Source organism: Melanerpes formicivorus, unplaced genomic scaffold (assembly GCF_026170545.1).
Source record: "Melanerpes formicivorus ecotype bairdi unplaced genomic scaffold, bMelFor1.0.p_v2 SCAF_8, whole genome shotgun sequence".
Classification (NCBI taxonomy): Eukaryota; Metazoa; Chordata; class Aves; order Piciformes; family Picidae; genus Melanerpes; species Melanerpes formicivorus.
Window position 1 is genome coordinate 10,871,761 of NW_027142360.1, and position 14,944 is coordinate 10,886,704.

General features: G+C 43.2%; 1 protein-coding gene across 1 annotated transcript in view; it reads right to left on the reverse strand.

Moving 5' to 3' along the window:
- Nucleotides 1-6,282: 6,282 nt before the first annotated feature.
- EPHB6 (EPH receptor B6) overlaps nucleotides 6,283-14,944 on the reverse strand; it is a 50,109-nt gene continuing 41,447 nt past the window's right edge. Inside the window, exons 9-17 of the mRNA XM_068142109.1 lie at nucleotides 14,705-14,819; nucleotides 13,783-13,838; nucleotides 13,556-13,675; nucleotides 12,938-13,185; nucleotides 11,801-12,016; nucleotides 10,576-10,725; nucleotides 10,247-10,434; nucleotides 8,719-8,874; nucleotides 6,283-7,788 (exon numbers count right to left, since the gene is read on the reverse strand). Coding sequence (XP_067998210.1) covers nucleotides 7,680-7,788; nucleotides 8,719-8,874; nucleotides 10,247-10,434; nucleotides 10,576-10,725; nucleotides 11,801-12,016; nucleotides 12,938-13,185; nucleotides 13,556-13,675; nucleotides 13,783-13,838; nucleotides 14,705-14,819 — 1,358 coding nt within the window. The 3' untranslated portion in view covers nucleotides 6,283-7,679. The remainder of the gene's footprint in view (nucleotides 7,789-8,718; nucleotides 8,875-10,246; nucleotides 10,435-10,575; nucleotides 10,726-11,800; nucleotides 12,017-12,937; nucleotides 13,186-13,555; nucleotides 13,676-13,782; nucleotides 13,839-14,704; nucleotides 14,820-14,944) is intronic.

A 14,944-nucleotide genomic window follows, 5' to 3' on the forward strand; every position in this document is an offset into this window, starting at 1 on the left:
CCAATTTAGAAAGAAGGCTAGATGACATCCATACCTCTTCCCTTGTTCACTGATGTAGTCACTCCATCATATAAGGCCACTAGGTTGGTCAGGCAGGACTTACCCCTGGTGAAGCCATGTTGGCTGTCTCAAATCACCTCCCTGTCCTCCCTGTGCCTTAGCTCAGCTTCTAGGAGGTCTTGTTCCAAGATCTTCCCAGGCACAGAGGTGAGTCTGTCAGGTCAGTAGTTTCCAGGGTCCTCCTTTCTACTCTTTCAAAAAAGGGTAAATGTGCTTTTGTCTTCATATTTTAACCTCCCATACTTCTGGATTTTCTCCAGATGGAAGGAAGGAGGATTTTTCTCCCTCTATCCTTTTTTTCTCTTTGTTCACTACTTCAGCAGCTCCTTCCCTATATGATTTCATATAATTCTTTGAGTAGGGAATAAATTGCCAGCTTGTCTTTTAAAACTCTGGGTTTCTCCTAAATCTCTTTAGTCCATCAGTAGTAGTGAGGCTGCTCCCTGACAGGAAAAGATATGATCAGGAATTTCCCTAGTTTTATTAAATGATAAACTTAGAAGCTGCCTTGGAGGCTTTTTCAGCTCCATGACAAACAAAAGCTCCTTTTGAAAATATCAGATGCAACATGATACTAAAACTAATGTGGATAACCTGGTAGAAAATGAGATTTTATAGGAAGATTTAAAATATGGGGGGGGGGAATCACAGTTGAGATACTCCTCACATACACTACATGGAGAAGACCTCTCTGGGTCTTCAAGAAACTCTTCCCTCTTCATTGCATGAATTTAACCTCCAGATGCAGATTTCTTCTCATCCACCTGCTTAGAATCATAGAATCAGGCAGGGTTGGAAGGCACCACAAAGATCATCTAGTTCCAACCCCCCTGCCATGGGCAGGGACACCCCACACTAGATCAGGCTGGCCAGAGCCTCATCCAGCCTGGGCTTAAACACCTCCAGGGATGGGGCCTCAACCACCTCCCCGGACAAACCATTCCAGGGCTTCACCAGTCTCACACTGAAGAACTTCCTCCTCACATCCAGCCTGAATCTCCCCACCTCCAGCTTCATTCCATTCCCCCTAGTCCTATCACTACCTGATAAACTATTCTTCTGGAGTAGCATACAGGCATGAGGCATCCACAACTTACCTGGGCAATCAGTTTCACTCTCTCACCACCCTCGTGGTAAAGAGTTAATAACTGTAGATTAACTACAAAGTTAGCAGCTGGAAAACTTTCATCTAAGCCCTCCTCCTCTATTACCAATGTCCACTACCACTGGATTAATGAACTGTTCTAAGCAAATAATGAAATTAATGGAATGTGCCTGAAAACAGGAAAGGGTGAGATGCTAGAATATTTTAATTGTTAGTCACTTCCTTTTTAAAGTTTTATCCTATTTAAAAGTAGGAAGAGAATAACAATGAGAATATTGTAGTGCTTCAGGCTGGAGGCAGCCACGAGCTGAAAGAGAGAAGTAAACAGTCTGAGAGCCAACATCCTTCAGAAAACTTACTTCTGTCACATTCTGTAAATGTGTGAGACAATTTTCTGCAGGAATCCTGGGTCCAGCCTTGCTTACCCTGTCTCAGCAAAATGTAATAATGGGTACAGAGATTTATTTAAAGCACGAGGAAAACTCCACAGTAAGTGGAGGGTGTGTGCATAGAGAGAAGATTTCCTAAAACAACAAATGAGAAAGAGGAGGAAGAGGCTGTCTTTCATACAGTGGAAGAAGTAAGAGATATTGGCAATTAAAAACAAAAGAAAGCAAAAGGAAAGAGGTGCCTTTGACAGAAAGTGTCATTTCCTTCTGCAACAGGATATAATGAGGTAAAAAGCACAAGACAATCAAAACCGATAAAGTGCAGACAACCCAGAGCTTGGGTTTTTCAAGGCAGATTACGTTCATGGCTAGTAGCACAGACCCACTGCCTGCATTCAGACATGCAAGACACTTGTTCAAGGGCATTCTCAAGGTGAAGCTCTACCAGGAAAGGGACTGTTAAGAGTAGTGCAGGGTCTCCCATCATCAGTGATGTTATGCTAGTTTACATGACAACCATGGCCCCCAGCCCCCTGTAAGAGGCACGCTTAAATGCCTCATGAGAGGGTCTGATCCTGATGGTAGCTTAAAAAACCTTTAAACCTCTGGCATCCTTCTGCATCACACATTACTGGCCACATGCTCTGACAGAACCCTGAGGTAGTGAGCTGCCACTGTGCCACAGCACTGCCTGACCTGAGTTTCACACAGCCAAAAGGAACATCAGTGTAACCCTGCACTTTAATTGTGGTGCCCAGCCTAAGAAAACTTGCACTGCCTCTCCCCATTTTCAACCTTAACATTTACAGGATAGATTTAACTTACTCGAGCTTCTCTTTTAGTTAACTCCTGTCTCTCAGTAGACAATGCTGATTAAAAACTTTGACTATATCTTAAGTGGGGGGGACACACACACGACACACTGTAATTCTCAGCTGCATTAAAAATAGGACTGAGCTGATCTCCCAGAGGTTTTTAATTATTTAAGTGATTATATAAAATAACTTTTTAAATTATTAAATATCATTAGATTATGCATGGGTCCTCAGAAAACACGTAACATTTTTCAACAATACATGCATTCCTGAGGTAAGGCCACATGCTATTGCTGGTGTGTTCACGTTACTTGTTACACCAATGTGGTTTATTCAGGTATCTAAAATCCAACCCCATTACCTATCAGGAACTGGAATTTCATGTAGAACTGTCTGGGACATTCTTCTAGATGATTACACAGATAATATGCTGAGGAATGCAGCACTGCCAACAGAGTATTAGGAAAGCAGTCATTACCATAAATGACTGTATTTTAAAGAGTGATTTTCTAACAGGTTTACCTAAAGGTTTATTATGTAACAAAAACAGCCTGCAGCCATTGCACTTTTATGGGCTAAATCATACTCTCAGTGACACTGTCCAACCCCACTGACCTCAGCTAGTCTGTTCAAGTGGGTCCAAGAACAGAGGATCCTTTTGACCAGCATTCACCTCCTCTTCGGCCATCTCATGACAGAAATAGTTTAAGGCTTTTTTCATGTTTGAAATCCTGTTTCATTTTAGAGCAGAATAAAACAGAATGTCAGAGTTCTAGTTGAAAGAGACCTACAATGATCATCTAGTTCAACTGCCTGACCACTTCAGGGCTGACCAAAAGTTAAAGTGTGTTATTATGGGTGACTGTCCAAATGCTTCTTCAGCACTGATAGGCATGGGGCATCTATCTCATTATCTAGGACACCTCTAATGTTTGATTTTCTTCTTGATAATTAAATGCTTCCTAATGTCAGTTCTGGACCTTCCCTCACACAGCTTTGAACCATTCCCACACTAGATACCAGGGAGAAGAGATCATCACCTGCCTCTCTACTTCTTGCTAGCAAAGAGCCCAGGCCTCAGTCAGATTTTCTCCCAACTTGACAAACCCATTGTCCTCAGCCCCTCCCCACAGGACAAGCCTTCCAGACCCTTCACCAGCTTTGCTGCCCTCCTCTGCACACCTCCTCAAGGACCTTATCATGGACTGAGTTTAAATCTGCTGCTATTCATACCTGCTGTCATGCCAGCTTCAGAATGAAAGTGCTGGGTGGAGCTAAGTATCCTGGGGCTTGAAGTTCAGATGGTACCATGAGAGGCTTTCAGTTCCAGTTGATGTTTTTGGGTTCTGGGTTTGGGGTGTTGGCTGTTTCCTGTGGGAATGGCTGTGTGAGGGGGAGGGATCAAAGGGTTAAGCTCACGGGTTTCTGCTTTCTGCTGTGCTTTTGCAAACAGGCTAAGGTAATTGTGCACTGTGCTCTCTCTTTTATATTAAACTCTTTTTATCTGAACTCAGAGATTTTTTTGTTAGGTTAGCCTCTTACATTACCTTAACCTGTTACATTCACATCCTTCCTAGAACTGCACACAGTCCTAAAGACCACACCAACACTGAATACAGTGGGACAATCACCTCTTTTAACCAGCTGGTTATGCTGGTCGATGCACTTGTCTGCCATCACCATCTGGTGTTTACCTGCTCTTTGCCCTAGGCTTGAATGCAGAGTATAATTGCTGTCTCCAAGCAGCCTGGGAGCAGTTCTCACTTTCACCTAACATTGGGTGTTAAGAAAGGGCTGTTCCAAAGCTGCTGAGGACACTAAAGGATACTACAGTTGCTCCTGGGTTGGAGTAATCCCAAGCAGAAATCCAGGCTGGGTGGTGGGTGGATTGAAAGCAGCACTGCAGAGAAGGCCTTATGGGTGCTGGTTGATGAGGTACTTGAACATAGGTTGGCAATGTATGCAGGCAGCCCAAAAAGCCACCCATATCCTGGGCTGCATCAAAAGATGTGTGGCCAGCAGGACAAAAGAAGTGATTCTCCTCCTCTGTTCTGCTCTTGTGAGACCCCACCTGAAGACCTTCATCCAGCCCTGGAGCCCCCAGCACAAGAAGGACATGGATCTACTACATACCATCCAAAGGAAGGCCACAAAGATGATCAGAGGACTGTCCTACAAGGACAGGCTGCAAGAACTGAGTCTGTTCAGCCCAGAGAAGAAAAGGCTCCAAGGACACCTTATAGCAGCCTCCCAGTACCTGAAAGGGGGTCTACAGGGAAGCTGGAGAGATACCTTTTATAAGGGTAGGTGCTGACAGGAGAAGGGGTGATGATTTTAAACTAGAGCAGGGTACCTTTAAATTGGACATTAGGAAGAAGTTGAGGGTGGTGAGACACTGGAATGGGTTGCCCAGGGAGGTTATGGATGACTCATGCCTGGAAGCATTTAAGACCAGGGCTGGATGAGGCTTTGAGCAACCTGATCTAGTATGAGGTTGGAACTAGATGATCTTTATGGTCCCTCAAAACTCAGGCTTTTCAAAATCTACATAGACAACATCAACAGCCTTCTGTCATCCACTAAGCATATCACCTTGTCATAGAAGGCTAGTCAAGCAGGACCTGCCTTTCATAAACCCATGCAGACTGGTCCTAATCACCTGGTTATCTTGTATGTGCCATGTGATTGCACTCAGGATGATCTGCTCCATGTCCTTCCCTGGCACCAAGATCACACTTACAGGTCTGTAGTTCCCTGGATCCCACTTCTGGCTCTTCTTGTAGATGGGTGTCACCTGTGATTTGCTAGCCTGCAGTAAACTAGGACCATCCAGGTTAGCCAGGACTACAGATGAATGATGGAAAGCGGCTTGGTGAGTCTCCAGGGAAAACAAGTTTAAAATAGCAACAGTTTTGCAACTGAACTTATAATAGATACTTCAGGGTCCATTATAATTATTGTGCTTTTCAACAGAGCAACACTAACAGATCTGTTTTTAAACAGCTTATTTCAGGTAGTGCCTTCTCATTCCTAACTGCCAACCCAGCTGACTTCTCTGAATAAACCTGATTTCCCTCAATCTCGTGTTCACTTGCCAAGCCAACACAGTCCAAAGAGGACTGGAGTCTGTTTTCAGCAACAGAATTGTTTGTAAATGATCAGCCTGCTACAGCTGTCTAAATGCACAGAGAGTAGATTTGTATGAAAATCAGCAGAATGCAATGAAAGAGAGAACTGAAGAGCTGTATCTAAACCTCTAGTTTTAGCCAGTGTGAGTTCCAGGTTCTTTTATTTAACTTCTTTTAGGCAGTTCTCCAAGAACTTTCTAGTTCTTTTTAGCTAGTGTAATTTCTAGAAGCACTTATAAACTAGAAGGAATTAAACATCAGCATGTCCTGAATTTGAGGGGATTTTCTAGGTTGGAACTCATTCTAGTCTGATGTGTTTGATCAGTTTTACTTTTTTTTTAATCTTCACATTGTCTCTGTACTGCTGTGAATGTTTTGTTCATTGGTTTGGTACTGACTTCTTTTTTTTAATGCCTTGAAAGAATGCACTGCTATTGTCCCTTTTCAACTAAAGGAAAATAACAATAATGTTGCTCTAATGGTATAATACAGAGTCTGAATTGTGTTGGCTTCATAGTGTTCCTGCTCTGGAGTACCTCCTATGCTACAGGACTCTTCATAACTATGAAGTGTTTAGTCTTCAGTTTCTGGGTTGACTGCAGTATTTGCAGTTGTGCTATTCTAACCCTGACAGCTAGAAAAGTATTTGAAGCTTGTGACTAGTTCACAGTGAGCCAACAGATGGGCACAGAGTGGAACAGCTCAGCTTATTTCCTCTCTAAATGCAAAGAAGGTATCTTCTTTTTTTTTCTTTCCATGTCTTCATTGGGTCTTGCTTAACAAGGCCATTTGCACATCCCCTCCTATGTGTTGGTGAGGCAGACAAGGAGTGACATGGACATTTTCATCTCCTTTCCTATGTGTTGGTGAGGTGAAGTGTATAGTTTATGAGTTTTTCCCTCAAGCTCAGCTTCATGTTTTCATACTCCTGCACATGGGTAGGTACAGAGATACAGCAGTGATGCTCTGCTCCTCCTCACAGCAGGTCTTTCTTTAAGCCGGTACTAGTCTGTTGGGACAGAGACAAACTCTGTCTTATGATCATCATCATGAACCTCTACCAGATAACACAGTTGATACCACAAACACCATCACTACTTTTTTAAGGACAGAAGTGACTAGTGAGACTGGTACCATTCCCTGACCACTCTTGGCAAGAACCTGTAAAAGAGTTTCATCTCCCTGGGCTACTGCCTGTCTGGGTTTTCTTCAGAAACACTTTTTAATCAGCTGTGCTGTAGCTGGTTAGGGTAAGAAAAAGAACAATAACTGTTCAACAGCAAAGGGCTTCAGATTTTTTTGTCTTGTTCTTCAGTGTCTCTGCAGGGGTCAGGGGAGAACAAAGCCCACATTTTGGGTGCTCACGACTTCAGAATACTACAACTTACACCTCTGCTACCAAGAATAGGCTTGTGAAGACCAGAACCTTATTGCTCCCCTCTCCACTTGCAGATCCAGCCAGATGGGTTCGAGGAATCCCTGTTGTTCCCTTCTGTTTCAATCCTATCAAGCTGTGTAGCACCAAGGAATGCACAAAAGAGGAGTAGGTTTCCCTCCTGGATCATGGAGCAGACCCAAGAACCACAACTCTCAACCTCTTTGCCAGACACCATGCCTTGTTTCTTACCACATACTGTGCCCTAACTGGAAGATGTGTTCCAGACCAAGGCAGCATATCAAATGATAGTCTGATGCTCGTCTCCGCAAGAGCAATAATCTTTCACACCATGATGGCATTTGTGTGGGGGAAAAAAACAAGGGTGGTTTTTTTTTTGCTTTTATTGGTTTTGTAGCTTTGCTGGGCTCCAAGCCACAGATAAAGCCTGCTGATGGCTTTGTAAAGTTGTCTGATACCTTTTGTGGGCAAAGAAGAGGCAATAGGTGCTTGTGATCTGTCCAAGTTATTATTCCATCTTGTCCCCATGTTATCATAACTTTCCCTACCCCAACCCATTTCCAGTGAACGATGTCAACCACATATAAATGCCCCCAGTTCTTTAGCTCTGCTTTGAAATCATGGCACATTTTTGGCTTTGTTCATGTAACAGTACTGTGCACTCTCTGGACGCACTAAGTCTTTAAGTACCGTACTGACATCCGTTCTCCTTAGAGTGAAATCCTTCTGAATTCCCCCAGAAGCTTTCCAGAGATTTTGACTAGTGGAATAAGGATGGTGTAAACATCACACTTCAACTGGTTCAAGCTGATTCAAGTGAACTCTCATGAGCTGGATGCTGTTTAGAATCTTCTTCTGGTGGCCAACAAGGGTAATGCCAATACGCTGGATATCTCTGCAAAAAACCAGAGAGGTGGAAGGTGTTAAAATGGGCTTCTGAAAAATCCCAGTCCCTTCCCCTGTAGATCCAAACCATTATGTATGGATATGTGAGTCTGTGTATCTTTGAGAGACAGTTGACAAGGCTTCAGTGTTGCTTGGCAAGTGTGTGTGGGTGGAGGGGGTGACAGCAGAACACACTAGGTTATGATACAGAGGGAAGAAGTAGAAATAGGATATGAAAATGATCAGAGGGCTGGGACACCTCTTCTGTGAAGAAAAACAGAGTTGGGGTTGTTCAGCCTTAGGAAGAGAAATCTCCAGGGAGACCTTTTGGTGGCCTTTCAATATATGAAGAGGGCTTACAAGAAGGATGGAGAAAGACTTTTAATGAAGGTCTGTAGAGACAGGACAAGGAACAACAGTTTTAAAGAGGAGAATAGATACAGACTGGATATAAGGAAGAGTAATGAAACACAAAACAAGTTGCCAGGAAAAGTGGTGGATGCCCTATCACAGGAAACATTCAAAGACAAGTTGGACAGGCTTTGAGCCCTTTGAACTCTACTGAAAGAGAACCCTGCTCATGGCAGGTGGACTAACTATGTAATCCCTAAACCCTTCTATGTTAAGAATGTTCCTTCTCCTGGCTCCTGTCTTCTACATAACACCCCAACCCAGTGTCTGATATGACTGGTTCTATATGTGTTTATTACCTGTGGCATCTGTCATGAACACACTGAAGGAGCAGTCTCTGCAACTCTGACAGAGTACATGAGCTCAGTATTAGTGCTTACATAAACAAATTGCAAACGTACATCTTACTAGGGCCTCTGTAAGTCCTCTGTAAGAAGGAGTTGCTATTCTCCTCTGGCTTTCCTCCCCATACAGCCCTTACTACTTGTCACATTGCTTTCTCTTTCTGCAAGAAAAACTTAGTACTTACTCGAGAGTCATGCGTGATATGACATCAAACGTAATCAGACCAGCCTGGTCAAAGTTCTCCTTGTAACAGCCCATCTTGATAGCATCCAACCACTCGTGGGCATTGCTGAGTGAAGGGAAATCAGGAGGACAGTTGCTCAGGAGAGGCTGCGATGGTCTGCAAAAGAGACAGGTGGTAAAAACACAAGTTGTCAACATCAGCTGACTACATGTGTAAGGTAAGGATTCAGAGAGGGAGAGAATGCAATCTCTGAAGAGCACAGAACAGAGAGTAATGACATTTGTTCTTCATTCCCTAATTCCTAATGTCCCAACTTGTTGCCCTGTTTCTAGACTACCTGTATTCCCTTCTCTGCCTGAAAACAATCAACCCAAGCCAAGAAATGTATCCTTCCTTCCAATTTTATAATCTCTCAGGCCTATTTTCTTCTTGTTGCTCCAGATCTTCCCACACTTTCTGGGACTAGACCTATTGGCTGGACAAAGAATTGCAGTGAGGAGGTTTCTGAGACACAGATGAGACTTTATACCTTTTTACCTTTGTGCCTAGCTCTCCCTCTTCCAGATGCACTCCTTGGATGAGAAAGTAACCTATGAGACAGTGAGTGCATTGTTTCAGCTCCAACATCTGGTTGCCCAGAGAGGTGGTAGAAGCCCCATGCCTAGATATATTCAAGGTAAAACTCAATCAGGCTCTGAGCAACCTGATCTAGTTAAAAGATGTCCCTGCTCACTGCAGGGAGGTTGGACAAGATGACCTTCCAGGGTGTCTTTCAATCCATTCCACTATTCTGTGATCCATCAGATAAAAGCATAGCAGTAAAAAGGGAATGGATGTACACAGCATTTGCTCTTCTACCCACCACCTGAATCTGTCCCACAGCTATCTTTATGTGCTGGTTTTAGTAAAGTGGGCATCACCAGGCACTTTTCCACTCCCCTAGATGTGGAGTACATTACACTGGGACAAGATTTACAGGGCTAAAACCCCTCCAGGCCTGCAGTCTGTAATTCCATCATCAGCCATCTCAGTACCGTTTACACTGCCAGAGACGTCTCCTCTATTGACATGAGGTTACAAAATGCATCTGGGAAAATATGGGATACAATCTCCAGTTCTAATTAGTCTTAGCTACAGATTTCCTTCCCTCCATAATCCTAGGTCTTCTCTTCCTTCATTGCCTTTTGTGGTCACAGATATTGTGCGGTCATGGAATATCTTGGGTAGCTGAAACTAGGTGTGTCCTCCTCTTCATTCCCTAAGATCCCTCACTTGTTCACCCTCAGTGCACCTCATGAAGAGATTCATTTCCCCTCACATTTAGCACTCACAACTCCCCATCACCTGCTAAGTGAATCATGATATACAGTTCTTCCAACTCTCTCCCTCAATATATTTCCTTATCTGTTTCCAGTCTCAGATGAGAGGGTTTGATAAAAACAGCATATAGCCTGACTTACTGTTTTCATTTCTTCATGATGCCAACAAAACTCAAGCCCTATAAGTTTGCACTAAATCCTTATCTCACCTGCTACTCCCAGTGGCTTTGAGGACAGATGGCTTGCGGATCATTTTATCTAGGGCACTGACTATTTGCTCAAATTTGGGTCTCTGGACCCTCTCCTTCTGCCAGCAATCAAGCATCAGCAAATGCAAAACAGTTGGGCAGTCTGGGGGTGGTGGCAGGCGATAGTCCTGGTCAATGGCATCTATCACCTGCAGGAAAAAAACAAATCTGTATCACAGTTGGGAAAATAAAAGACAAAAAACTTCAACGGTGGTGTATGATTTTCTTCTACTTAAACTGATAACAGGACAGAGAGACAACAGTACATTCTCACCACTTCTAAAACTTACATCCTGATTGGACATGTCCCAGTAAGGTCTCTCACCATAGGACATCACCTCCCACAAGACAATGCCGTAGCTCCAAACATCACTGGAGGAGGTAAACTTGCGATACTGGATAGCTTCTGGGGCCGTCCAACGGATGGGGATTTTGCAGCCCTAGAAAGCAGTCAAAGAGCAACCAGAATGTTATGAAATAAGGACTATTTGTGAGAATGATATCACTGAACTGAGCAGATGCTGGTAGCACAAGAGAACTCTGAGCACTGAGTGCCAGTCCAGCTGATGCTGCTTTGTAGACATTGTTGGATTACAATAATGAAGTTTCTGCCTTGTTCTATTGACAAATATAGATGGAAAACACAGAATCGTACCCCCTTGTTGCTACAAATGGCTTGATGTAATAGATTTTCACTTTCATAGCTCTTCTTTACAATATTTGAGAGCTGGCAGGTAATAAAAGTCTCCTGAGAGTCACAATCATTTGGAAATCTAAAGCCATTTAAACAATCCCAACCTGCAACACCAAGGGCAGATAAAAAATGGCTAGCACTAACTCCTTCCTATTTCCATTCTGATCTCTCTGGCTGCAGGAATGACCTGCCTATCACTCAGGTGCTGGTTCTTCAAAACACATACCTACACAAAACACAGACACTTGTTTCACTGTTCAGTGGCTGAATTCCTCTTCACCTCCTGCACACCCAATGGTAGTTTCAACTTGCCTCTGATATTCCCACCCATTTCTAGTACTTATAACAGGTGTCAGAACACCACAGGCAGTAAGTTCATTTGATGAACTTACTGTTTATTCTATAGGAAAAAAAAACAACTCTTCCCTCTAAGGGTGGTAGTACAGGACTTCAATCCCTCCTTCAGTCTTTTATACTTCCTGAAAGAAGCTAATCATGGAATTGTTAGGGTTGGAAGGGACATTAAGAAGCTAATGAAGGGTAACACCTACATCAAGCAATAAGATTTATCCTATTCACCATCATTCCACAAAGAACAGCACTAAGACTCCACTTCACATAGCAGAATGGATCAGATATTCAGGGTTTTGGGGTTTTTATACTGGCTTGGAATAGTTAGCCCACAAGATAAGATTGCTCTACACCACTGGTTCCTCTGTTTTCAAGACAGGCTACAAGGAGTACATCAAATCCAGCAGGAACACAGGAAGAAAAACATAGGTGGCAGCATTGCAGTAACTCACTCCACAGCAGTAACTCACCAGACCTCCAGTGTAGGTGGGATTTGAAGCATCATCCTCCAGAAAGCGGGACAAACCAAAGTCTGACACCTTGCACACTAGGTTACTGTTGACTAGGATGTTCCGCGCTGCGAGGTCGCGGTGCACGTAGTTCATGTCTGAAAGGTAGCGCATGCCAGCTGCAATCCCTCGCAGCATTCCCACGAGCTGGAGCACACTGAACTGGCCCTCCTTCTGCTGCAATTGAGGAGGAAAACATAAGCTTTTATGATTAGAGAACATGAAGCCAACAAGGAAAACTAACAAAGAGCAAGGTAACAAGGTGGGTTTATGAAGTTAGTGAACGTGCATCTTAACTTCAGCCAAAATCTGAAGGTTCAGGGACAGCAAATAAGAAATGTGGGCAGGCTTACATCAATGAATCTCAAGCCAGACACTGGCGATTTTTTCTGTAGGCAAATCTCATTTTGTGGCCATATCTTCCTCCAGCATTCTACACCTAGTCTCATTACCTACTAGGAGGCTAAAAGAATGGGAGCAGATGAATCTCCTCTTACTGTTGAGGATCTTCAAAATGGGTTCTATGCACTTCTACAAAATGTGTTCATGTGCTCTTCAACATGTAGCTGCCAAATCATGTGGCTGAATTAGCATATGAATCAGTAGGGGGAAAAAATAATTAAGTGAAGCATCTATACTACAAAAATGTCTGTACTTTATGTTTCAGTACTAGAAGCAGCACAGAGAACTCCAAGTTCAAAAAAAGCCACAGGCTTCATTATTAGTAGAATGTTGAAACTTGAAAACACTTGGTGGAATAAAGTCTGACAAACATTACTGGAGCATGTGCATTAGGAATTTGAAGGTTGCATGCAAAGAGAAACCATTTAGTACTGTTTACCATTAATTATTTGACCTGGAGACGTCTAAATTAACGACAACTTCTTAAACAATGAGTGAGCTTTTGGACAATTTTTACCATGTTGGCACCAAACCACTTACTCTGGTAATTTGCTATTGCTTCTACTGTACCCAAAAGAGGGCAATTAAGGACTTATGGAGACACGAGTAAAGAAGGACAGGCAAAGTTATCAGATCTGAGACTGGCATACAGCAAGATGAAGAGGTAACAGTTGTGGGAGACTCTGGTTGTGGTACCCTGAGGAAGGAATCCAGTGATCCATTCTCCATGAACTCAGTAACAATCATGACTGGTCGGCTTTTGGTGACCACACCCTCCAGATGGATGACATTGGGATGCTCAAATTGCCCCATGATGCTGGCCTCGCTCAGGAACTCCCGTCGCTGCTCATCTGTGTAACCTGACTTCAGGGTCTTAATAGCTACTGTGTATTCACGCTTCCCTGGGTGTTTTAGGCGCCCAAAGCACACCTCTCCAAACTCTCCTGTCAGGGAGGGAAGAAACACACCTCAAGTAAGGAAATACAGCAAAGAATTTTAGTCAGGGGCACTAAAACATTCTGCTGTTTTAGTTCTGGAAGACTCTAGGCACTGTTTGTTCTTGATGAAGGCTCAGGTTGGAGCCTACTTCTTCTGGGTTCAAATGTGGAGCTCTGAGTATTCAAAAGGTATTTTATACTTGGTTTGGAGCCAGCATCTAAGGGTAGGTAGGTTAAGATGAATTTTAGTAAAAAATGAAGGTTAGCTATCCTGAAACACTTGATGTGCCATGTTTGGATCCATTTCAGGCCAGCAGTGTGCCATGTCTCAAGGTAAACAAGAAGCCACTTCAAAATTTGCAAACTTTCACACTACCTGATCCAATGACCTCTTCAATCTTGATGAGAGACACATCAATCTCCTTGGCAAATTCTCTAATAGCTTCATTGGGATCTTCATAGGTTGAAGGATCAATGTAATACTTCACTCCAAGTCCTGTAGTGGAGGAGACAGCCCCAAAACATCAGACCCTGAGAGACTTGGGTGTTAATGGACCCTGAAAAGGCACAGGCCCTTGTGATCCTTAGCTCAAGAACTCTTACCTCGTGCACTGATGTACTGCTGCAGGCGGTCGGTGTATGGAGTCTCTTGTCTTTTACTGCAGGACATAAGGGAAAGGGAAGTCAAAACATATACAAGAGTCTCCCATAGGATGCTGGGACAGGCTTCACAATCCTGGATTTTAGGGACAGAAGATGGGTGTTAAGATCCTGCCCATCTCTTGGTAACAAGTACATGCTTGTTTTCTGTGTGGTAGTTTCTAGACCACTGTTGGCATCCCCACTTTAGACATGACAAATGATAGGGCCTCCAGCACTTTGCTGAAAAAAGATAAATCAGAGTTTAACATCACTGTCCAGGAAAGTTTCTTGCTCTTTAGGATAAATCCACCTTCTAATTTTGTTAAGATAAAGTATTCTTTTTAATAGTAATCTAAGCCACTTCCTGTGATGCCTTTTAAATTCCTCAAAAATATTCTAAGAACCATTTACTTTAATGCTTCATTTGTATAGATTTCCCCTAAAGATGAATTCTTTGTTTTTCTTCCTCATATCTTAAACAGTATTAACTTTGATTATACTTTTTATAAGGATGGTTTACCAAGACATGATGCAGTTTCTGAACATGTAGGTCACACCAGTTGTGGTCTTTATTGTTGTAATATTTACTGCATCTAATTTCCAGTCAGCACAGACCCTTGTCAGCATAGGCATTTCTCAGATTTCCCTCTTCTTGTAGACGTGTGTGAGTCAAGCAAATGTTTTCCACAAATATCAGCTAGTGTGTGAGTATTTTATGAAAGGAGAGGCTGCTCAGATACAAGTAATGAGGCAGGATCATTTCTTAATCTCAAGGACATCTGGATAAATGTAGACCAGGATGTTTCCTTTAGTGTGGGGTTATGTAGTGGGGGTAAGAAAGTTCCACTATCTGCAATGCACATAAGCAGGTCAAGGACTTCACCTCTTGAAGATGATGGCAAGGATGGTAACGGCAGCAATTACCAAGAAGGCCAAACCACCGAGCGCAGAGCCCACGATAAGCAGCAGCCGGTCCTGAGGCATCGATGAGTGCTCCCCTGGCAAGAAGGCAGACACAAAGGACAGCAGCTGTCAGTTTCCCTTCTATTCAACTAAGTCTCACCCATAATTACATCCTTACCAGCCCTTTGCTTCCCAGGCTAGTCCTGGCAATTCAACAAAT